At 53.5% G+C, this 22,748-nt stretch overlaps 1 protein-coding gene across 2 annotated transcripts in view; it reads left to right on the plus strand.

Moving 5' to 3' along the window:
• Nucleotides 1-77: 77 nt before the first annotated feature.
• Nucleotides 78-22,748, plus strand: part of TXNDC16 (thioredoxin domain containing 16) — a 47,436-nt gene continuing 24,765 nt past the window's right edge. The window contains exons 1-13 of one of the 2 annotated variants that reach the window (XM_075427209.1): nt 78-369; nt 7,120-7,323; nt 8,272-8,354; nt 10,660-10,733; nt 11,554-11,628; nt 11,965-12,086; nt 12,600-12,690; nt 14,639-14,795; nt 16,212-16,378; nt 17,563-17,623; nt 19,000-19,141; nt 19,921-20,067; nt 20,554-20,613. In XM_075427209.1, the coding sequence (XP_075283324.1) occupies nt 7,155-7,323; nt 8,272-8,354; nt 10,660-10,733; nt 11,554-11,628; nt 11,965-12,086; nt 12,600-12,690; nt 14,639-14,795; nt 16,212-16,378; nt 17,563-17,623; nt 19,000-19,141; nt 19,921-20,067; nt 20,554-20,613 (1,348 nt within the window). In that variant the 5' untranslated portion in view covers nt 78-369; nt 7,120-7,154. The remainder of the gene's footprint in view (nt 370-7,119; nt 7,324-8,271; nt 8,355-10,659; nt 10,734-11,553; nt 11,629-11,964; nt 12,087-12,599; nt 12,691-14,638; nt 14,796-16,211; nt 16,379-17,562; nt 17,624-18,999; nt 19,142-19,920; nt 20,068-20,553; nt 20,614-22,748) is intronic. The other variant, XM_075427210.1, reaches the window with a different exon arrangement.

Below are 22,748 nucleotides of genomic sequence, written 5' to 3' on the forward strand. Positions count from 1 at the left end.
CCGCCTCGCCGAGTGGTCGCCGCCGCTTGTCAATCACGGGCCGCCCCCCGCCGGGCTCGCCTCTTGCTTCTTGGGTTGCCGCCGCCGCCCGCCTTCCCACCGCGCTGGGTGTTCTCTGCGGGCAGCGATCCCCACGGTGGCGGGGAAAGCCGGGGGGACCGCAGCGGCGCGGTGGGCAGCCGGGAGACCCGCCCCTCCCGAGCTCGGGTGGGCTCTCGGAGGTCCCGCCGGCCTTGCTCTTGGCATCCCGTTGCCCCCGTGCGTAGGAGACCGCCCGGCAGATCGTCCAGCCACAGGCCGCAGGGTGAGGCCTCGGCGCGATGCTCCCCTCATGGCGGAGGGACGAGGACCGGGGCTGAGGACACCCAGGTAGGCGACGGCCCCGCGCTGCCCGTCGTCACGCTGCCAGCTGCGGTCGTGGAATCGCGGGTTGGAAAAGACCTCTCGGATCATCAAGTTCCACAAGGGCTTTTGGGGGGGGGAGAGGGGGGCAGGTCCCCAGGGACAGCCTGAACGGGGACAGCGGGGTGACAGCGGCGGGTGAGGCTGCGGGCTGGCTGCTGCGCCCGGGCACGGCGACGCTCCAGTGGTGAAACCCTGGAGCGGGTTGGGCTGCGAGGATGAGGAGGGGCCTGGAGCATCTCTCCTACGAGGAGAGGCTGAGGGAGCTGGGCTTGTTCAGCCTGGAGGAGAGAAGGCTGAGAGGGGACCTTAGAAATGCCTCTAAATATCTGCAGGGTGGGTGTCAGGAGGACGGGGCCAAGCTCTTCTCAGTGGTGCCCAGCGACAGGACAAGGGGCAATGGGCACAAACTGAAGCAGAGGAAGCTCCAGCTGAAGATGAGGAAGAACTTCTTCCCTCTGAGGGTGACGGAGCCCTGGCCCAGGCTGCCCAGGGAGGCTGTGGAGTCTCCTTCTCTGGAGATATTCCAGCCCCGCCTGGACGCGGTGCTGTGCAGCCTGCTCTGGGTGACCCTGCTTGGGCAGGGGGTTGGGCTGGGTGACCCTTAGAGGTCCCTGCCAACCCCTGCTATGCTGGCATTCTGTGATTCTGTTGCCCAGAGAGGCGGTCAATCCCCCATCCATGGAAACACTGAAGGCCAGGTTGGATGGGGCTCTGAGCACCCTGATCCAGGTGAAGATGTCCTTGCTCACTGCAAGGGGTTTGGGCTAGATGACCTCTACAGGTCCCTTCCAACCCAAAGCATTCTGTGATTCTGCTGGGTGCTGGGAAGTGGGACCTGGAAGTGAAAATGAAAGTGAAACTCTCCGGGAAGCGGCAGGAGATGGGGGTGACGTGGGAGCACAGCTGCAAAAAAACCCGCTGAGGCAAAGCGTGGTGGGCACCGGGCTGGGGTGCGCTTCGATGTCGGCGCGTTTCCCGCCTCTGCGCCGCGAGATGCTGCTCCCGCAGCCGTCCCTGCCGGCACCCTCGTCCCCTGACGGCAGGCCCATATCTCGCATCTGCGCTGAAAGTCAGGCATGGGGGAGAGGAGCTCCGTTATCGTCCGGCGCGGTGTGCCAGACGTGCCTTCGGTCTCGTGAGCTCTCCCGGCGCGGATTTGCGCCGCGGGCTGATTACGCAGCAATCTGCAACGGCCTTAAAACGCTGCTGGTTGGAAAGTGCACAAAAAGCCTGGCAGCACTCCGGCTCGAAGCAGCGTTTGTAGCGAAATGCGGGATAAATACCTCTGCTTCCAGGCTCTGGTTTCTGACTGGAAGCAGCGCACGAATCTGCTGTGGGTCCTGGCATCCTGGCTGGGAGGCTTGTTGGGGCCTCCGGCGTGGGTAGAAACATCTTCCTGTGGCTGTAGGGTCACGGTCACGGTGGCACACATCATGTAGAGGCCTCGCAGTCGCAGGTTGCAACCCTGCCTCCTCCTCAGGCTGCTGGGAAGAAGGGCTGGGCGGGAAGGGCCAGCAAGTATTTTGGTCCAATAATTTCAGGTCCATCCCGAAGCCGGGGGGAACCATCTCGGCGCTTTCCCAGTTCCAGATGCTGGGGAACTGCATCTTCTTGGCCGTATTCAAGTCAGCGGGGCCCAAGAACTTGCCTTTGGAACATTTGAAAGGAGCTGGGCTGAGCTCTGTTCCAGTCAGACTGGGTAGTGATAATTAACCTGGCTTGTCTGCTGGTTAGGAGAAGGCTGGTGCTACCTGCTTTTTCAAAGATGAGAAGGGGAGCGTGTAGTGAAAAATGTGCAAAATAATGCAATATCTGGTAAGGAAGTGAGGTTATTGCTGGGCAGCCGTAGGATTCCATAAAACTAATATAAACTCACCTGGGGCTAAAAAAAAAAAAAAAAGACTTAAGTATTGCTTGACGTAAGCAATATTTCAGCAGTTGTCAGCAGTAGACGTCAACAATTATCAGGCGTGTGACTTGGGGCTGTCTGATCTTCTGATGAATTAAAAACGCACAGGACAAACCTCACCCCCACCCCAGGCAGAGAAGTGAATCAGAGAATCAGAGAATCATTCAGGTTGGAAAAGACCTCTAAGATCATTGAGTCCAACCGTCCACCCAACACCCCCATGCCTGCTAAACCATGTCCCAAAGTGCCACATCTGCACGGTTTTTGAACCCCTCCAGGGATGGGGACTCCGCCACTGCCCTGGGCAGCCTGGGCCAACCTCTGACTGCTCTTTCAGTAAAGAAATTGTTCCTAATATCCAGTCTGAACCTCCCCTGACGCAACTTGAGGCCATTGCCTCTCGTCCTATCGCTGGTTACCTGGGAGAAGAGACCAACCCCCACCTCACTCCAACCTCTTTTCAGGCAGTTGTAGAGAGCGAGAAGGTCTCCCCTCAGCCTCCTCTTCTCCAGACTGAACAGCCCCAGCTCCCTCAGCCGCTCCTCATCAGACTTGTTCTCCAGACCCCTCCCCAGCCTCGCTGCCCTTCTCTGGACACGCTCCAGCCCCTCAACGTCCTTCTTGGAGTGAGAGGCTCAAAACTGCACACAGTACTTGAGGTGCAGCCTCACCAGTGCCGAGGACAGGGGGATGATCCCCTCCCTACTGCTGGATGAAAAGTGCCGCAGCTTTCTCAGTAATGAACACTGGCAGCCGGGGGCTCTGCAAGGTGAGGTGTCAGGGAAAGCCGCTGGGATCACCGAGGTGGTGTGGAGATCCCAGCCCGTGTTACCACCGCAGGATTCCCAGACAAAACTGGTGTGGCACAAGCAATTTATGCTAACACAAGACTTTGTGCTGGGTGTCTCTGGTGCGTTTGGCTTCATTTTAGGTCATCTGCAGTGGCCTTCACCACCTTGCCTGGCTCTGTCCTGGAGGTATGACAGCGAAATGACCCTGCTTCGGCAGGAGGGTTGGACTAGATGACCCACAGAGGTCCCTTCCAACCCCTACCATTCTGTGATTCTGTGATTCTGTGATTCTGAAATCATGAACCAGGCCTGGCATACCATCTACGCTGTGCGAGGCTGCCCCATGGTCCGTGGGCTTAAGGGTTTCCTAGCAATGACACAGAGCTGGTTCACACATCCCTGGTATTTTCACACGTCTCTGGTAATCCGGCAAGTGGCCGTGGTACAGGGTCCTGGCTGTTTCCAGCCCTACGGTGTTGATTTTCCGTTGATGGAAAGAGGTGACAGAGGAAATGACCTTAAATGTGAATACTCGAGTCTGGATTGATGGGGCACAGAATCACAGAATGTTCAGGGTTGGCAGGGCCCTCTGTGGCTCACCCAGCCCAACCCCCTGCCCAAGCAGGGTCACCCAGAGCAGGCTGCACAGCACCGCGGCCAGGCGGGGCTGGAATATCTCCAGAGGAGACTCCACAGCCTCCTTGGGCAGCCTGGGCCAGGGCTCCGTCACCCTCAGAGGGAAGAAGTTCTTCCTCATCTTCAGCTGGAGCTTCCTCTGCTTCAGTTTGTGCCCGTTGCCCCTTGTCCTGTCGCTGGGCACCACTGGAAAGAGTCTGGCCCCGTCCTCCTGACACCCACCCTGCAGATATTTAGAGGCATTTCTAAGGTCCCCTCTCAGCCTTCTCTTCTCCAGGCTGAACAAGCCCAGCTCCCTCAGCCTCTCCTCGTAGGAGAGATGCTCCAGTCCCCTCCTCATCCTCGTAGCCCTCCGCTGGACTCTCTCCAGTAGCTCCTCATCTTTCTTGAACTGGGGAGCCCAGAACTGGACACAGTACTCCAGATGGGGCCTCACCAGGGCAGAGTAGAGGGGGAGGAGAACCTCCCTCAACCTGCTGCCCACACTCCTCTTGATGCACCCCAGGATCCCATTGGCCTTCTTGGCACCCAGGGCACACTGCTGGCTCATGGTCACCCTGTCGTCCCCCAGCACTCCCAGTCCCTCTCCGCAGAGCTGCTCTCCAGCAGGTCAGCCCCAGCCTGTACTGGTGCCTGGGGTTGTTCCTCCCCAGGTGCAAGACCCTGCCCTTGCCCTTGTTGAACCTCATGAGGTTCCTCTCTGCCCAACTTTCCAGCCTGTCCAGAAAGAAGCTGCTGGGCAGGGTGGGGTAACAAGGAGGTGGGAGGACATGAGTAGGGAAGCGAAGAGCTCTCATTTTTGTATGAAGGGCAAGAAAAGTGTGGGGAGGAGTGGGGACGCGGGATGATGAGGGGTCATGGTGGGGCAGACAGGGCTGTCTTTGGGAGAACTGCAAGGGGGGGAGCAGCAGTCACGCAGGGATGTGGAGAGGGCAGAAGAAGGATGCTAGAAAACCAGCGAGAGCTAGAGGAGACGCGAAGAGAGATCAGGGCTGGGTGGAGGCTGGGATTGCCTTCTAAACTGCTGGCACCCTCCTCCAGGTATAACATCGAGAAGTCTTGGAGCCGTTGGAGGCTGCTCCTCTTGCCTCCTTGACAGTGAGCTCTCCCATTTGACCTGGGCTGGTTCCCACGTGCCAGGGTTGAGTTTATTTTTCCAGCCCGCTGTAGCCAAGTTTGTCATTTAATAAACATCGCTCCCCCCACCCTGATCTCTGTCCCCTCTGTAAGCCAGAGGAACAGATGGGAGGGCAAAGGACCAGAAATGCCTGGCACTTCCCAAGGGTGGAGAGGAGAGCGCTGGAGATTTTCAGATGAAAAGAAAAAAAATTCCTGCATTTCTCAGCTCTGTCTTTGTTCCTTGGTGCCGTTTGTGCCTGATCCAAACACCTCCCCTGCACGGGAGGGAGCCTGGGAGGGCTGAGCGTGCCTGGCTGTCGCTAACTCCCCTCTCTTGGAGCAAGGCAGAGGGGCTTTGCCTTGCTTGTTTTTGAGGATTTGAGTTTGGGTTGGTCACAGAGCAGCGATAGGAAGCTGGCAGCATCTGACGGGCTGCTGGAGGGAATCCCAGTCCGTGGACAGAGGGGCGTTTGTTAAGGAAATCAGCTGCGGCTCATGATGCAACGCAAACAGCTTCTCCCTGGCTTCAGTTCCAGCTTTGTCTCTTGGTTGAGCAGGGACTGGCCATGCTCTCATGCACTCAGCAGCAGAGACCGATACCTGAAGAGCAGGCTGTGAAGGAACCTGGAATTAAACAGGGGAATGAAGTGGGAAGAATGTATTTTCTTGTCCTGTAGTGGTTGTCCACACGAAGCTCTCCCAAGCCCCTGAATCTGAGCTAGAAGAGTTAAACAGCCATGGCAGGGCAGCCTGGGCAGGGCTGCTGGTGAACCCTGGCAGCACACCTGCACGCTTGGACTTTGTCCCATTCTCTGAAGCATCTCACAAATTCCCTTGGCTCCTCTCCTAACCAGCTCCACGTGGAGACCTGGCGTGGAAGGGAAGCACATGGGTAAACCATCCCACTTTTGGGACAACAACGGGGGCTGCCCTGCAGCCTGTTGCAGGTCGTGGGCTTTGCTCCTGTGCCACAAACGTCAGAGTACCAGGAGGCTGGACTGAGCAAGGCGTGACAGGCCCGAGGAGTTTGCACAAACCCCTCTCCTGTAGAGTGTAGGTGCTGGAGAGCAGCTCTGTGGAGAGGGACCTGGGTGTCCTAGTGGACGATAGGTTGACCATGAGCCAGCAGCGTGCCCTGGCTGCCAAGAAGGATCCTGGGGTGCATCAAGAGGAGTGTGGCCAGCAGGGCGAGAGAGGCTCTCCTTCCCCTCTACTCTGCCCTAGTGAGGCCCCATCTGCAGTGCTGTGTCCAGTTCTGGGCTCCCCAGTTCAAGAAAGATGAGGAGCTACTGGAGAGAGTCCAGCAGAGGGCTACGAGGATGAGGAGGGGACTGGAGCATCTCTCCTACGAGGAGAGGCTGAGGGAGCTGGGCTTGTTCAGCCTGGAGAAGAGAAGGCTGAGAGGGGACCTTAGAAATGCCTCTGAATATCTGCAGGGTGGGTGTCAGGAGGACGGGGCCAGACTCTTTTCAGTGGTGGCCAGCGACAGGACAAGGGGCAACGGGCACAAACTGAAGCAGAGGAAGCTCCAGCTGAAGATGAGGAAGAACTTCTTCCCTCTGAGGGTGACGGAGCCCTGGCCCAGGCTGCCCAGGGAGGCTGTGGAGTCTCCTTCTCTGGAGATATTCCAGCCCCGCCTGGACGCGGTGCTGTGCAGCCTGCTCTGGGTGACCCTGCTTGGGCAGGGGGTTGGGCTGGGTGACCCACAGAGGTCCCTGCCAACCCCGACCATTCTGTGATTCTGTGATTCTGTGAAACCTCGAACGGCAGAGAGATGGGGCAGGTGCCAGACGAGGGATCTTGAACCTCCCCACAGCATTTGGCATGGTCTGAAGTGGGCAATATGGTCCGTCCCTGCGTGAACACCTCTTTCAGTGGCACGTGTAAGGCTAGCGGCATCCTTGGAGTGTTTTAAGAAGAGTTGAGACGGTTTGGGTGTGTTTTTTTATATGATACTGTCACTGTTTTCTGCCAGTACATGCCATTTCTGTTGGACTCAAAAGAAAAAAAAGAAGGAGGGAAGAAAACCATCCCTAAACTGAAAGCACGGAGGGTCCGTGCACTTGCAGGCATCACTCAGAGGAAAGAGAATGGGCTTTGCTGTCATCTTTACAGTTGTCTGAATCACCTGCTGTTCTAGTGACTAATTCATGACATCCTCGAGATGTCTGTGTCACATCTGGAAATTGCAGTCACGCTGCACCTACCTCACATGTATGTTTGTGTATGTATGTATATGTTTTTGATTTCTTTTCCCAGCCGTTTCTCTCCTGTGCCTGTAGCTGATAACAGCCATGTCAGCCCAGAAGGACAGATGGGTTTCTTCCTTCTCTTTCCTGCTCCTCTGTGCTTCGTCCATCCCAACGCAGGGAAGTGCGACTCTGGTGCAGGAGCTGAGCCCCCAGGAGTATTTCAGCAGCTTGCAAGCTGGCAGAGCATCCCTGGCTTATTTCAGCCATAATGGTGTGTACTTGGTGGTCTGCATTGCCATCAGCCTGGGTTTGCAGCGAAGGCTCGTGGGAGGGTGTGTGTGAAAGGGGAGCAATGAAGAGGCAGTTCCTGAGATTTTCAAACACAAAGTGATTTTGAAGAGCCGGTCGAGCTCAGCTGGTAAATGTGAGTTTGCGCTGCCCCGAGCGCTCCTGACAGGCAGAGACCTCTTGGGGTGGGATCTTTCCTGGCTGCGTCCCCAGGAACGCTCCTTCAAACCTCTGAATGAATTTTCTGGATTGTATTCTGGAGGTACCGTGGAAGAGAAACCCGGCTGCCAAAAGAGTTGTCCCCTCAGACAGGCTGGGTTTCTCTTCCATGGTATCTCCCAGGGAAATGGGGAATCCCTTGCTCGCAGGGGAACCAAAGGCTGTCAAGAATTCGAAAGAGATCCTTGGCCTTGCCCCGCTTGTTCTGCACCTTCGTGACCCCCAGGTATGGTTTCCCAGAGACATCAGCGTGGGTTGAGACACCAGCACAGCTCCCACGTCGGCACTGTGTGTGTTAGAAAGGAAGATGGGGAGTCCTGTTGGTGCCCATCATAAGTTTTCTTTCAATAAATACCTTACTTTTTGAGTAAGAGCAAGACTGTATTGTGTCAAGCACTGTCTCAGTGCGTGGCAGGAGGATGCTCTTGACTCTGAGGACCTACAGCCCAGCCCAGCAGCACCCATCTGACAAAACCAGTCCCAGTCCCTCTGTCTCCCCCGGCCACATCCCCGCAGGCTCCTCCATCGGCAGCACGCCTCAGCTCCCCGTTTGCCCTGCTCAGGTCAGCTCAGATGCCCCGGGGTGTTTGCATGGGGACCTTAGCACGCTGTTACCATGCCGGAGCGCAGACAGCGCTTGCCCTGAAGGTACTGTCACCTGCCTCACCTGTCAGGGGAAGGGATGGAAACGAGCTTTTTCTTCTTGTTTCAGTTTCCCCTGGTGCCCAGCCTTTCTTGGAGCAGATTGAGAACTCGGCTGAGGCCCTCCAGGACTACGGCATTTCAGTGGCAAAGGTAAATGGGGACGAGGAGCAGGACAGGATATTTCTGCAGGGCTTCCTGTGGGGTGGACAGAGCTTGTGTCGATCCACTTTGGGCACTGACAGCAGTGGGACCTCACAAGAAAGCAGGTGTTGGCAGACCAGGGCATCCCATTTTATCACAGAATCACAGAATCACAGAATGGTGGAGGTTGGAAGGGACCTCTGTGGGTCATCTAGTCCAACCTTCCTGTCAAAGCAGGGTCACCTACAGTAGGTTGTAGAGCACCTTGTCCAGGCGGGTCTTGAATATTCATCTCCAGAGAAGGAGACTCCACAGCCTCCCTGGGCAGCCTGGGCCAGGGCTCCGTCACCCTCAGAGGGAAGAAGTTCTCCCTTGTGTTCAGCTGGAGCTTTCTCTGCTTCAGTTTGTGCCCGTTGCCCCTTGTCCTGTCACTGGGCACCACTGAAAAGAGTCTGGCCCCGTCCTCCTGACACCCACCCTGCAGATATTTGTAGGCATTTCTAAGGTCCCCTCTCAGCCTTCTCTTCTCCAGGCTGAACAAGCCCAGCTCCCTCAGCCTCTCCTCGTAGGAGAGATGCTCCAGTCACCTCCTCATCCTCGTAGCCCTCCACTGGACTCTCTCCAGTAGCTCCTCATCTTTCTTGAACTGGGGAGCCCAGAACTGGACAGAGTACCCCAGATGAGGCCTCACCAGGGCAGAGTAGAGGGGAAGGAGAACCTCCTTCAACCTGCTGGCCACACTCCTCCTAATGCACCCCAGGATGCCATTGGCCTTCTTGGCAGCCAGGGCACGCTGCTGGCTCATGGTCACCCTGTCGTCCACCAGGACACCCAGGTCCCTCTCCACAGAGCTGCTCTCCAGCAGCTCAGCCCCAAGCCTGTACTGATGCATGGGGTTGTTCCTCACAATGTGCAGGACCCTGCATTTGCCCTTGTTGAACCTCATGAAGTTCCTCTCTGCCCAGCTTTCCAGCCTTTTCCCTTCCCCTGTCCTTACATCTGCTGCCTGTAGGTTGCATCGCACCTTCAGCCTGCGGGACACGGGCAGGCTCCTGTCTCCTGGGAAGGCTCAGTGTTGTGCTCGTGCATCCAAACATGGTGAAGCAGGGGACTGGCAGTGCTGTGGGTCAGGCAGGGACAGCCCTGAGCTGCTCTTGGCCTCCCAGTTCAGTCTCAGTAGGTGAACCTGTGCTCTTTGGTTTGTGTTCATGGGTTTTTTCCGTAGGTTGGTCTTTTTGATGGGCAACCCCAGATACCAGGCTTACCTGGCTGATCTAGTCTGGTCTCCCAGCAGCTGCATGGGGTGCATGCAGTTGCCTGGTCGTTGCTGTGGACCCATGGGCATGGCACAATCACAGAATCACAGAATGGTTTGAGTTGGAAGGGACCGTACAGTTCCACCCCCCTGCCAAGGGCAGGGACCCCTTCCACCAGCCCAGGGTGCTCAAAGTCCTGTCCAACCTGGCCTTGAACCCTGCCAGGGAGGGGGCAGCCACAGCTTCTCTGGGCAACCTGGGCCAGGGCCTCACCACCATCACAGTGAAGAATTCCTTTCTTATATCTAATCTAAATCTCCCCTCTTTCAGTTTGAAGCCATCCTCCCTTGTCCTGTCACCCCATGCCCTTGTCAAAAGGCCATCTCCAGCTTGCTTGCAAGCCCCTTCAGGCACTGGCAGCTGCTCTAAGGTCTCCCTGGAGCCTTCTCCAGGCTGAACAGCCCCAGCTCTCTCAGCCTTTCACAAGGAAGAATACAATTCCCAACATGGTGCACAGAAGGGCATCAGCCCTCTCGTCACACCCAGAAAGTGGGACTTGCCCGAGTCCCTCCACAGCTCCCTCCTGCCAGCTCAAACCACGAAGAATGATGGATGGGTCGGTTCATTTCTTCTCAAGTCAGTGCAATAAATACTTCATATAAAAGAGTTTTTGGCTGAAACTGTATGCAGATTTAGATGAGGCAATTACAAATTCATGCAAGTGTAATTAGATTATAAGAAGTGCATACGTGTGTATGTATTTAATTTCCTCCAGATACAGGCTGAGTTTAATAAGCAAGCGTTGATCTGTCACTTTGAATACCCTGGGCAGATCGTAAGATCTCTTGATCCTGTCTGACCCAATTCAAGGCAGGCTGAGCTGGGGAACTGAAGTACAAACTCCAGTCCCCAGCTCTGGACTCCATTTTATTGTGTTTTCTCTCCCAGCAGGTTTGGAAAGGCTGTATTTACACCCTTGAATGGAAGAAAGCTGTAGTGCTATATGTTTGTAGTCAGTTGTGGAACTGAATGTCTAATTACATGCTTTCGATGCCTAGGTTAATTGTCCCAAAGAGGATGTCTCAAAATACTGTGGAAAAGAACGTGCGTTAAGGAAAGCCTACCTGTTCAGGTGAGGGGGGCTTTCTGGGCACCACACTGCGATTGCTTTCCAGTGCAAATGTTTGAAGGAAACGCTGTTAGGGATCAGACATGTCTATGTAGGAAGAGAGGAGCCCTGAGGACAGCAGTGACATACAGACTTTAGTGACAAGTGCCCCTGAAAGGTCCAGCACAGGCAAAGTAGATGCTTCATCCTCAGCTTGAAACCTCCCACCCTGCCCTGTGTTCCTTTGAGCAGCGGAGGGCTGTGCGGCTACGTGAAACCACGAGAGATCCTCCATCAGCGTTCTCCTGTCCTTGTGGCCTCCCACCGCCAGGTCCCCCAGAGTTACACTCAGACCACCGGGTTTTGGGTCTAGTCCTACAGAGAAGCCCTCTTCGGTGCCCTTCGTGTCGGTGTGGTTAGCTTGTCTGCCCTGGACGGGAAGGTTGAGCTCTTGGTCTCTCCATGGGTTGTCAGCTGGAAGCTTCTTCATGTAGCAGCACGGTTCTTACTGGCTGCTGTCCATGACCCACAGAAACATTTCCTCTGGTGGGGAGGATCTGCAGGGTGATGCTTGGTATGTTGAGACCTTCTGTCAGTCTGTGCAAGTCTTCTCATTGACAGTCCCCAGAAGCTGAGCGAAACGGCAGTGGCAGAGGTGACTTCACTGAAACAGCATTGTCTGGACACCTAGTCCTACGAAATGCCCAAAGTCAATCCTGACGTTTTCTTTCCAGCCATACCTGCCAGCACATATCTGAAAGTATTCAGCAGAGTGAAAATTAAATGAGTACGTGGAGCTGATCTTCCCTAGTTTCTGTGCTGATACTCTTTCTTCCCTCCCCAGAGGTAACACGCTGATCAGAGAGTTCCCCACCGATGCCTTGTTTGACGTGAACTCCATTGTTGCTAACGTTTTGTTGTGAGTACAAACCAGATGCATCTCTGTGAAATCCTTTACTTTCCATCTTCACTTGTTGATGTAAAGTTTTGCCTAAATACAAACCGCACGTATTCCAGAGGCTGCTCTCAGCCAAGCAGAAGGCTGCTTCTCTCTTTGGTATGGTTTGACCCTGTTAAATCCACGCCCTTGAGATGACTCACCAGCACACAGCTGGGCAGTTGTGTTTGGCTGTGGATCTTCAATCTGCCAGCAAGAAGCTGGAATTTTACCTTGTTTTTCCCATCATGGTTATGTGGCTGCGATTCGCTTTTAAAAGAAAACAGTTGCTAATCAGTTTTTTTTCTGACTCCTCAGTGCCCTGCTCTTTAATGAAGTTAAATACGTAGAAACATTGGCAGATCTTCAGAACATTGAAAATGCTCTGAAAGGGAGGTCCAACATGGTCTTTGCCTATGTACCAGCTACTGGGACAGCAGGTATCAACACTCAGCTTTTCAGCTTTGCTCTCCTCCCAGAGCCTTTTTTACCAGGGTGGAAGGGAGCTGGGTTTCTGACCCAAAATCCTGTAAACGAAGGATCAGGGAAACCTGAAAGGGCAACCCAGACACAAGTTCTCCACCTCTGTCTGTCTTGCTGTGTTTCCAAAGGGATCAGTTGCACCAGAACAGTCTTGATGGGAGCATAAACTTTCAGAAGTGGGCTTGAGAGGGAAAGAAAGCCAGCAGTTACTGTCTTAATAAATAAATAGACTCATAGGCAGATCTCTGGTTATGCAGAATGGGTTCACTCCACCACCTGTGTGTTTACCAGGGAGCAGCAACTGGGTCCAGCTCCAGTTACTCAGTCACCTTCATAGTGTGTCTTCAGACAGCTGTGACTTTTTACCGAGGGTTTCTGAAAGCCTGGGCGCTGGTATTTCCAACTGGGGGGGACGAAGAGGGAGATGTGGAGGGATCTGAGATGAGTTTGTCTTGCCTTTCTCTTTGCAGAGCACAGAGCCGTGATGGAGGCGGCTTTTGTCTATGGGACTGTCCACCAGTTTGTTCTGACAACTGAAGCAACGCTGTTGAAAGACACTGGGTATGTCCAAACACACACCCACCCGGTAGAGCTGCTCCCCTGCACTGTTGGCTCTATTCTTGGTTTCTCAGCTTCCCAGATCAAATCTGGGATATATTAGGGTGTTATGCCAAGGGCAAGATCTGCTTTGCTTTTCCCAAACCAGCTGCTGCTTGTGTTCTTGGACTTGGACTAGCCATGCCATTTGTGACTGTTCACTGAGTGGGATTTTATCTCCTTGCTGTAGCTGACTGATCAAACCTCAGCCATGGGTATTCATGGGGGCTGATGTGGCCGGTGTTACAGTCTTAAAACACTCAGCCTCATGCATTGAAGGATGAGTCTGGCCAGCTGAGAAGGGCAAAAACTGCTGTAGTAGGTTGGAGCACAGCCCACAGCCCACCCAGCGCCATCTCTTACCTCTGTGGTGGCCATAGGTGCTTACCAAGGGGCATGGGGAAATGGACGTGTGTTGCCTGCAGCCTCCCGTCTTCTGGCAGTCAGAGGTTTCAGGACCCTCAGAGATGGGAGCTGAACCTGTATCGTGATGTTAACAGCAACCAGAATTTTTTTCAACGTGTTTTTGCTTTTCATCTCGGCAACTTCTGGCAGCAGTGAGTTCTGCATTTCAGCTGCATGAGACACTGCTCCCTGGAGTGTTGCGTTTGGGACTTCCCACCCGATGGCTTCGCTGGAGCTGGCCCGCTCGGGCCGTGCCCTTCCCACGCAGGAGGAGCTGATGATGAGGAGAGCAGATCCTTCAGCACGCCTTGCTGCTGCCGTGACCCGCTGCAGTCAGGAAACTCAGGGGGAGGGGGGTGGGAATACCACATAGCATTTGCGTCTTCAGCAAAGCATTTCTACAACGATCTGCCTGCTTTCACAGGTGACACCAGGGCAGCCATCCTTCCCCGAGATGCCATCCCATCCTGGCAGGATCGTGATCAGGGACAGCATTTTGTCGCTGCCACTAGATGGCACGGTTGTCATTTGGACAGGAATTGGCTTCATTCTGCTTGAAGCAGAGAGGATGGCAGCCCACCATCTCCTTCGCTGATGAAATGGTGGTAGCTTCAGCAGCATGAATAGCTTTCAGCCAACTGGGGCGCAGGCTTTGGGGTCTTAACACTACACCCTGGTCTTCCATAGAGAGGTCTTAAAGCCCTTACAAAGAAGGTGATCCCCGTTTTAGAGGTGGGGAATCACAGAATCACAGAATGTTAGGGGTTGGCAGGGACCTCTGTGGGTCATCCAGTCCAACCCCCTGCCCACCCAGAGCAGGCTGCACAGCACCACATCAAGGTGGGTCTTGAATATCTCCAGAGAAGGAGACTCCACAACCTCCCTGGGCAGCCTGGGCCAGGGCTCCATCACCCTCAGAGGGAAGAAGTTCTTCCTTATGAATGAGTGCATAAGAGAAGACGTGACCTTCCAAAGCTGGGATGGTACCGACAATGGTGCCAGAGCAGGAACCTCTAACCAGGGAACCATCCAGGGAACTCGATCTCACTGCTTCTTCTGGTGCAGCCAAAACCAATGCTGTTCAAAAGGGGGACTATGCCTTATACAGTCTGTAAGGTATCATCAGTGAGGTAAAAAACATGAGCAAAGCTGTAGACTTCAGCTGTCCTCCTCCGGCCAGGGTCTCCACTGCAGTGGCATGGCAGGTCCCATGGAGCAAAGTTTAATTTGTGTCCTTCTGAAGCTGGACCAACTGTTCGGGGATTGGGGTCATTTACACATGGTGAGCCAGGGTCTTCATTAGATGTTCAGCACAATACTGAAAGGCACCTGGACACAATTGTACCTGTCAGTAGTCTTGAAAAGGTGGCATAAGCCTGCCAAACCCTGAACTTGAGGATGATCCGCCCTGTAAAACACGTCAGCAAACATGGTCGTTCTGTCAAGGCATTTTAAAACCCAGCGGTGGATCCGTTGCTCACCATGGTTTTTGTTTTCTCTCTCGCAGCAATGACGAGCCTGATGTGTCGTCTGCCCGGCTGTTGTTCTGCCACTGCCAGCGGGCCACGGGGCCGGAGCAGCCCTGCCGGAGGACGGCCATGGGGCAGGCTCTGACGGTGCTCAACATTCACAGGCACCTCAAGCTCATGGGTGCTCCGCTGGTGGTATGGCTGGGCGAGAGGAGCCGCGTGGGCTGTGGGCGTGAGGGCAGCTGGGGTGGGGGTGAGGATGAGGGAGGTGTGAGCATAAGCGTCTGTCCCTTCCCCAGGAAGTTAATGGCAAAGCTCCCAGGATGGGTCCAAGCAAGGAACAGGCATGGGCCTGGGTGGGAGTGACACTGCATTGCACTGCTCAGCTTGCTTAGACCTTTCCAGGGAGCCCTGGCACCAGCTTGTGCTCCTCTAATTGTCTGTAAGCACCGTGAGTAGGAATGGGTGGAGGTGACCCTTGGACTTCACTGAGACAAACAGAATAGAGTAGAATAGAGTAGAATAGAATAGAATAGAATAGAATAGAATAGAATAGAATAGAATAGAATAGAATAGAATAGAATAGAATAGAAATTTCAGTTGGAAGGGACCTACCATGATCATCTAGTCCAACTGTCTGACCACCTCAGGGCTGACCAAAAATTAGAGCAAATTATTAAGGGCATTGTCCAAATGCCTCTTAAACATTGACAGGCTTGGGACACTGACCACCTCTCTAGTAAGCCTGTTCCAGTGTTTCACCGTCCTCTGGGTAAAGAAATGTTTCCTAATGTCCAGTCTAAACCTCCCCTGGTGCAGCTTTGAACCATTCCCACAAGTCCTATCCCTGGATCCCAAGGAGAAGAGCTCAGCACCTCCCTCTCCACATCCCCTCATCAGGAAGCTGTGGAGAGCAATGAGGTCACCTCAGCCTGCTCTTCTCCAAACGAGACAAACCCAGGGTCCTTAACAGCTTCTCCAGGCTCCACACAGGAGCTCTGCACCCTGGGGAGATGGATATCGGTGATTCATGCCTTGGTGAGCACAAGGAGGCTCCCTCCTATCCCCTCTTCCCACGGGGCACTGAACTTCAGCAGGCCTCCACTTCCCACTGGTGACATCTCTGGCCAGCCGAAAGGACGGGTGGATGAGCTGGGAAGTGCCTCCTCCAGCCAGCCTCCCGGGTTAGGGAAGGCACTTCGTTAAGCAGCTCCGTGCTGTCATGAAGCAGCACGTCCCAGGCAGGAGGGGAGAGGATGCCAGCTCTTGCATGTTGTGGCCGGGGTTTTCAAGCTACTCTGGCGAATGGGTGCCAAGTAAATAAGAATTAATGAAGATTCAACATCTGGAGTTGCTAAGTCGTGGAGAACAAGCATAATAAAGCTCAGGTTTGTAACAGGGATGGTCATGACAGGTTGGAACAGTTTAATTGGAGTTGTGTGGGTTCTGCTTCGATGGATGCTTGAGAATTGGGGTTGGAGGCTTTTTCTCGAGGGTATCCTTATTTCTGTGGCTGTGGAACACGTAGTGGCTTGGGCTGTGCAGGAGAAGAGCTGAGGTACCTTCAGCAGTGTGGAGATGCGCTGCAGCATAACCACGTCTCTTCTGCAGACAGAGGTTGCTGAGGACCCAGAGAAGGTTTCCACCGTTCACCTACAGCTTGGGCTACCGCTTGTGTTCATCCTCAGCCAGAAAGAGACGTACGAGGCTGACAGGAGGACAGCAGAGTTTGTGGCCTGGCAGCTCTTGGGGAAGGCTGGAGTTGCCCTTTTATCCAGGTATTTTCTCTCAGGTGTTTTGAGATTCTCCTTGTTTTTTGTGGTGTTTCTGAGCTCGGTAACCCCACCTCCAGGGTGATAGTCAGTGGGCTTATTCAGATTTGTACAAGGGACAATAATACTAGGTTATATCCTGCAAGAAGATATCACATTTAAGGACTTGTCCAGAATCAGATTAGGTTGGTTTCAGTGTGGCTGAAAGTAGAGAAATATTTGAGTCTTTTGCTGACTTAGAAGTGGAAAAACAGTCAGACTAAGAGAGGATTTGGAAAGAGTAACTTAGCACAGATGAAAGGCTTGTATTTTTCCCTCAAATTAAGGGCAGAAGGAGATCCAGTAAAGGAGGTGGACTGGTGCTGGGTGCTGGGACGTGGCAGGGGTCTCTGCTCAGTAAGCGGTGCCTCCTCAGTCAGCGAGGGCTCTCTGAGTTAGACCACCACGCTGGTTTCCGGGGAGGACGGGAGACAGGCTTGTGGCTGGCCGTGGGGCAGCTGTGCTGTGGAGATCACAGAATCACACAATGTTCGGGGTTGGGGGGGACCTCTGTGGGTCATCTAGTCCAACCCCCTAAGATCTGTAGGCTCCCTCTGCGGTTGACCACCGATTACTTCTCTCTGCTCCATGGGTTCAGGAGCAGCCCGCGTACACCAGACTGGCTTGTGTTTGCAAATGCTTCCATGGTGTCTTGCTACAAGAGATGTGCAGCCCCTGTAGGCATGGTTGCACGGCCTCTGGGGATGTCTGCTGGCAGCCGTGCCAATGGGAGGAGATGGAGGAAGGATGGGTGTGGGCTCTCTTCTTCCAGCTTTCTGCCACCGTGGTACCTCCCTGGATGGAGGAACTTCTTGGCTGGATTTACTCATGAGCTGAAGTCTACCAGCAGAGCAGCTGCACTGGGATGTGGCTACCAGTGCGTGAGCAAAGACCCAAATCATGGAAAGGGCATCCAAGCCCTTGCGAAATAGGCATGTTACGCAGTGCAGTCCCACCAGAAGGTCACTTGGGGCCTGTTAGCCTGTTTCTCCACCACTGATGCCGATTCTGGATTCCTGCAAGTTCTCTGAGGCACCGAAGCACAGCTCCGTGAGGACGTGGTGCTGCTGGGAGATATGGGCTTGCCAGCCAGGCAGGCTGAATGGGGGGACGATCTTGCACTGTCTAATGTTCACTTTGTGTTTTGGAAGGGACCTCGTAGATTTGAACATTCTGCTCCGGTCAAACGTCGCTCTCAAGACACCAGATGAGGTTAGATGCTGGAGTTCTTTATTGTACAACTCTTATTTCCCTATCTGGGCATGGTGCTCTGGAGAGGTGTTGGGGTGTTGCTCAGCTCTGTTGTTATTTGATGGCCTTCCCAGAAGCTCGAGGGAAGTGTCTTTCCGTAGCTGCACGCGTATATGTGGAACTGCCCGAGTTTCGTACTGCAGAGCCGTTGTGCCTGCTTATAGGAGACATAAGAAAGTGTTTATTTTGGATTCAAAACGTAGGGTGACATCTCCATTACAGCTTAAGGCAACACAAGGTTGTGAACTACCTAAGGTAGTAGTCCAAGTGCAAATTCCCCAAAGATTTGGGCTTCTAAAGGCACTTGGCCCCTTAGGAATGGCGTTCAAAAGATGGGAGAGGAAATGAGTATGAAACTAAGAGCAAACAACCAAAGTTCTGTGCTGAACTGATGTAACCGAACGCCTCTGGCAGTGATCTGGGAAAAGGGCAGGGTGTAAGTTAAACGAGGTTGATCAAGATGAGCTAAACTCTGGAGGGACCTGACACAGCTTGTGAGGCAAGATGGAATTCGGCGCCGACAGATGCCAGGGAGCACACGTTGGCCCAGATTGCCTGAACTGTCACATTTGTGATTGCAAAGATACAGGATCAGACCTGAACGTGAACGTCCCCTGAGGGCTTCCCATGCCCTGGTGAGAGACGTGTGTGTTGTGTTTCTCCTCTTGGAGCCGACGGGAGGTGCCAGCAGTTTGTCATTTCTCTCAGTTCACTAGAAAATTCATTTTCTCTGAAGTGGCTTTTGCTGAAACAGTGCCAGAACTGGTTTTAAGCCGACATGGTCTCATTTCTGAGAAATACATTTTGCTTTTTTCTTTCCATGGGTTGGCAGCCCTTGCACGCTTGGGAGCACTCGCCTTTGTTGAGCTCCATGAGATAAAGGCTTTTCTGTGCCGGTTTCCCAGGCTGTGATGGGCTGCTCTGACCCAGCCTGACCCCTCTAGAGGGGGTCAGCCGGATTCTGTACCTGTACCTCCTCGCTCTCATCCACTGTTTGGCCTCTGGGTTGTCTCTCGCACAGGTGGATCTATGTTAAGATGCTGGGAGGTGGAGCGGGTGTTCGCTTTCACCACTCCAGGCACAGGATCCCACATAGCCACGATTGCTTCGTGGTGAGGACAGGTCAGTCTGGAGTGAGATAACGCATGCACAGGTGAAATTGGGCCAAAGAAACACACTCCAGAAGCTCCCCTGTTTGGCAGCTTTGGGAATCTGTTGGTGTACCCCAAAAATAAGGAGCTGGGTGATGGTGCCCCCATCAGCCTTGAGTCTGGTTTGCGGACAGAATAGGCAGAGGGTGATGATTTGCTCCAGCTGATTTATTCTGTTTTCTTCAGGGAATGCCAATCAAATACCTGGCCTTGGAAGACACTGATGAAGTTATAACCCTGGTGGAGGATAAAAGCAAGGTTGAACAAATCCAGGAGGATGAGGAGGAGGAGGAGGAAGATGAGGATGGAAAAGAGAATAGCAATCAAGGTGTGCAATGAGTGGAAAGTGATTGGCATCGGATAGGACATGCGATCAGCATCCGCTAGAGACGTGCAGGTGTATATTAAAGCATTAGAGAACACTTTTGCAAATCCAAGGCAAAGCATCACAGTCACATCACACTTGTACAAAGTGGCTTTTTCATCCTCTGCAGGTCACTGGAGTTTAGTGACAGAGAGGCATAATTTCTAGGGGAAACATCAGGGATAAAAATCAGCAGCTATTAGGGGAACAGTTGCAGAGGTGCTGCATGAGAGGGGTGCTTCTGCTTGAATGCATCCAGCTTCGGGGACACGAGGGGTTTAAAGCGCACCCAACGCTGTCTGATGCTCTTCAAGCATTAGATGAAGAGCCTCAGACTTATCAACCCCTTTGGAAAGGTTTGAGATGTTTTCTCCCCATGGAGAAAACATTGGCCCTGCAACAACTCCTTGAAAACACATTTGTTTTCCATACAAAATTGGTTTTGTTTTCCAAAAAAAGTGGTGCAGGATGCTTAGAAGAGCCAATGTGCTTAAAGAGTTGTGTTCAAATCAGAAGGGACAACTGGTGTGAGATGGCATAAGTGCATTTGAGTGAGTTTGTGTGCCTGTGCCTCCAGTCCCCTGTTACCAGTCAGTGGCTTACCTGCCTGCTGACAGTCACCATGTCTCTGCTGAGAGGTGCTGGCTTCCAAAAACATGCCGATGGCGTGGCAGATGGGGGCTGCAGTTTCCTCTGCCCTGCGCACATACCTGTGTTCATACACGGCTGTGGGTCCCTTGCAGACATTCAAGATGATCAGGTGGTGGAAGCAGTTTCCAGGGACAAGAAGCGAGAGCTGCCCCTGGAGCAGATCCTTGCCCTGACAGAGGACACCTTCCACTCTGCTCTGCTGGAGGCTGCCCGGACCGTGGTGCTGTTTTATGCCAGCTGTGAGTATGAAATATGGCCTGGCAGTCCCTTCTCTAAGCTTGCACTGCTCACCATGCTTTCCGTACCACGGTGCTCTTGTAGACAAGTTGTAACGATAAGTAGGTGCTGCATCCTGCCCCATCTGCCTCCACCCACCATTAGCAATCAGATTAATTTAGTTCCTCTCATTGACTGATACCGTGTGAAGACAGTATCTCTCAGTATAAAAGATATCGATGTTAATAGGTTTTTAACCTTCATTTTACAAGGACCGTATGTAGGACAAGCGGGGGAACTGTGGTAGCGTGGGGATGTGGGATAGCCTAGACAACCTTCGTTGCTGTCTGCTGCACAGAAACGTGAAGTCCAATTTTCCTTATTCAAGTCTTTCAGAGCTTGAAGCACCACAGGATGCAGAGAATCATAACAGAACATTGTCAGAGAGCAAGGTGGGGCTGCTCTGCCACCTGTATGTCCCTCAGGGCTGTGTCTCTCCTGTGTTTCAGGGGAGGCAGTTTCCCTGGCAGTGCTGCGGTCTTACACTGAGGTGGCCGATCACCTAAAAGGTAAGGTGCCACAGCAGGTCTGAGTGCTTTACAGCTGCCATGCATCTGCCCCGGCAGTAGGAACCAGAAGACTACGAAGATATGGGTGGTTCTTCACTGCCTCACCTAGAACTTACTCATTTTTAATTCCCAAACTGTTAAGGAAGGCAGACCCACATCAGGTTGCTCAGGAAGAGTCCTTTGTTTCTTATTTAGGGAGCTTTGCGGTCCATTTGTGCCTCTGTAACGTCACAGGACTGGGAATGCAACCTTCTGCAGTCGCCTTATGTTGTTGGTGTAAATTGGTACACACCAGCTGCCCAAACTGCCTTGCAGCTGGGATGGCGATGTTGGTGGGCACAGTGACTGGGTGATGGACGATGGCGATGGCTTTGTTGGTGGGCACAGTGACTGTGTGATGGGTGAGGGATGATGGCGATGTTGGTGGGCACAGTGACTGCATGATGGACAATGGTGATGGTGATGTTGGTGGGCACAGTGACAGCATGATGGATGATGGTGATGGTGATGGTGACCTTGGCAGGCACAGTGACTGCTTGATGAACGCCCAGGAGCATGGGAGGGACAGGGCAGAGCAGCAGCGGCAATGGGTGACACCGGGTGGGCTTTGGACCAGGGAGGGGCAAACAGCAGGCAATGTGGTCTGCATCATGGAAATGGGGTCCTGTGTGTGCCACTTGCTGCTAGGTCCTCCACAGACCAAGGAGACACGCTACATGCTGCACGGCAAATCAAGGCGCTGGGTGGCACATCAGATCTCGTGTCCTTGGAAGTACTTGTTCTGGAAGGGAGCAGTAATTGGCCCCGGCATTGGTGGAAAGCGTAGCAGACAGGCGTGGGCAGGCCCAGATCCACCAGGGCAGGACGGTGTCAGAGGAAGAATTTACAATGATGGTGCCTTCAGGGCCTGGAGACTGGCTTAATTACATGAGAAGCCTCACAGGCAGCCACAGAACTCCATAAATAACACGTGACGGTGAAGAATCAGCAACACTTAAAAACGGCACACATCGGGTAGTCTGGTAGTACAGACAGGAGGGACTTGTCCTTCAAGAAGGTCTGTAATATCTCCAGAGCAGTGTAAGCCCCAGTTCAGCTTCATTCAGGTCTTCTCCATGGTCACTGGAGAGAGGTGTGTTCTTCTGTATATCCATCATTCTTACATAGGTGAATCTCTTCCAGAGATGCCTCTTTCTTCCCCTGGCTGCAGGGGACAGTCAGGTGGCTTCATCCCCAGCTCATTTCAGCACAGTGGGGAAGTTGCATGGATCTGGACCAGAGCTGTTCTGGCACCCCTGGGCGTGGCTAGTGCCTTCTCTTGTTTTTTTTTTCTTCATCAAGGCTCATTTCTCCAAGTGATGGCACTCCTCTGACACTGGGCACTGTCCTGCAGAGTGCAAGCAGGATTCAGGCTGAGCTCTCAGCAGTGGGGACATGTATAGAGTCCACAGAGGACCCAGCCAGCTTTCTGGGAAGCAGATGCAGATGCTTGCAAGAAACCCTCCTGGGAACGCTGCAGACAGTGCTGTGGTTTGGATGAAAGCGGTTCTGCATTTATAGTTTGCATGAAGGGAAAGTCATCAGCAGCTTTGATCTGGACCGAAATCCTGGGAATAAACAGGAAAGCTCGGGGAGGGTTGTTGTTGTTAGAGATGTTAGGGTTGGTGGTTTGGGGTTGCTTTCAGACTCCACAGAAGTCAGACCAGCTAGAGGAGCAACCTGGGAGAGTCAGTGGATGAAACCCTGGTGCTTCCTGAGCCAGTGGCCAAGCCTTGGCTGACTGTGTGCGGCCAAGCCTTCACCATGTGCTTCTTGAATCATTAGATAACAATCTTGGTACGTGGAAGCAGCCACAGGCAGATTCTCAACAGAGATTAGGAACTGATTGGGATCAGGGCCTTTCCTCTGATCAGTGAGGTCCCACCAAAGACTCCCAGGCCAGATGTGACTTGTGGAATGACTCCAGTCTGCTTTCCCTGCTGCGGCCTCGGAGAGGTCAGAGAACAGCGGCGTTAGTGGATCTGGAGATTTGGAGATCCTTTGTCTCTGCTGCCGAGGGAGCCTCAGTCGCGGGCAGGGCTACCAGGGGAGCTGGAAGACCTAGAAGGATGGGGGTCCCCAGGACTCTTGGTTAT

The sequence above is a fragment of the Opisthocomus hoazin genome, chromosome 7 (assembly GCF_030867145.1).
Source record: "Opisthocomus hoazin isolate bOpiHoa1 chromosome 7, bOpiHoa1.hap1, whole genome shotgun sequence".
NCBI classification, from domain to species: Eukaryota; Metazoa; Chordata; class Aves; order Opisthocomiformes; family Opisthocomidae; genus Opisthocomus; species Opisthocomus hoazin.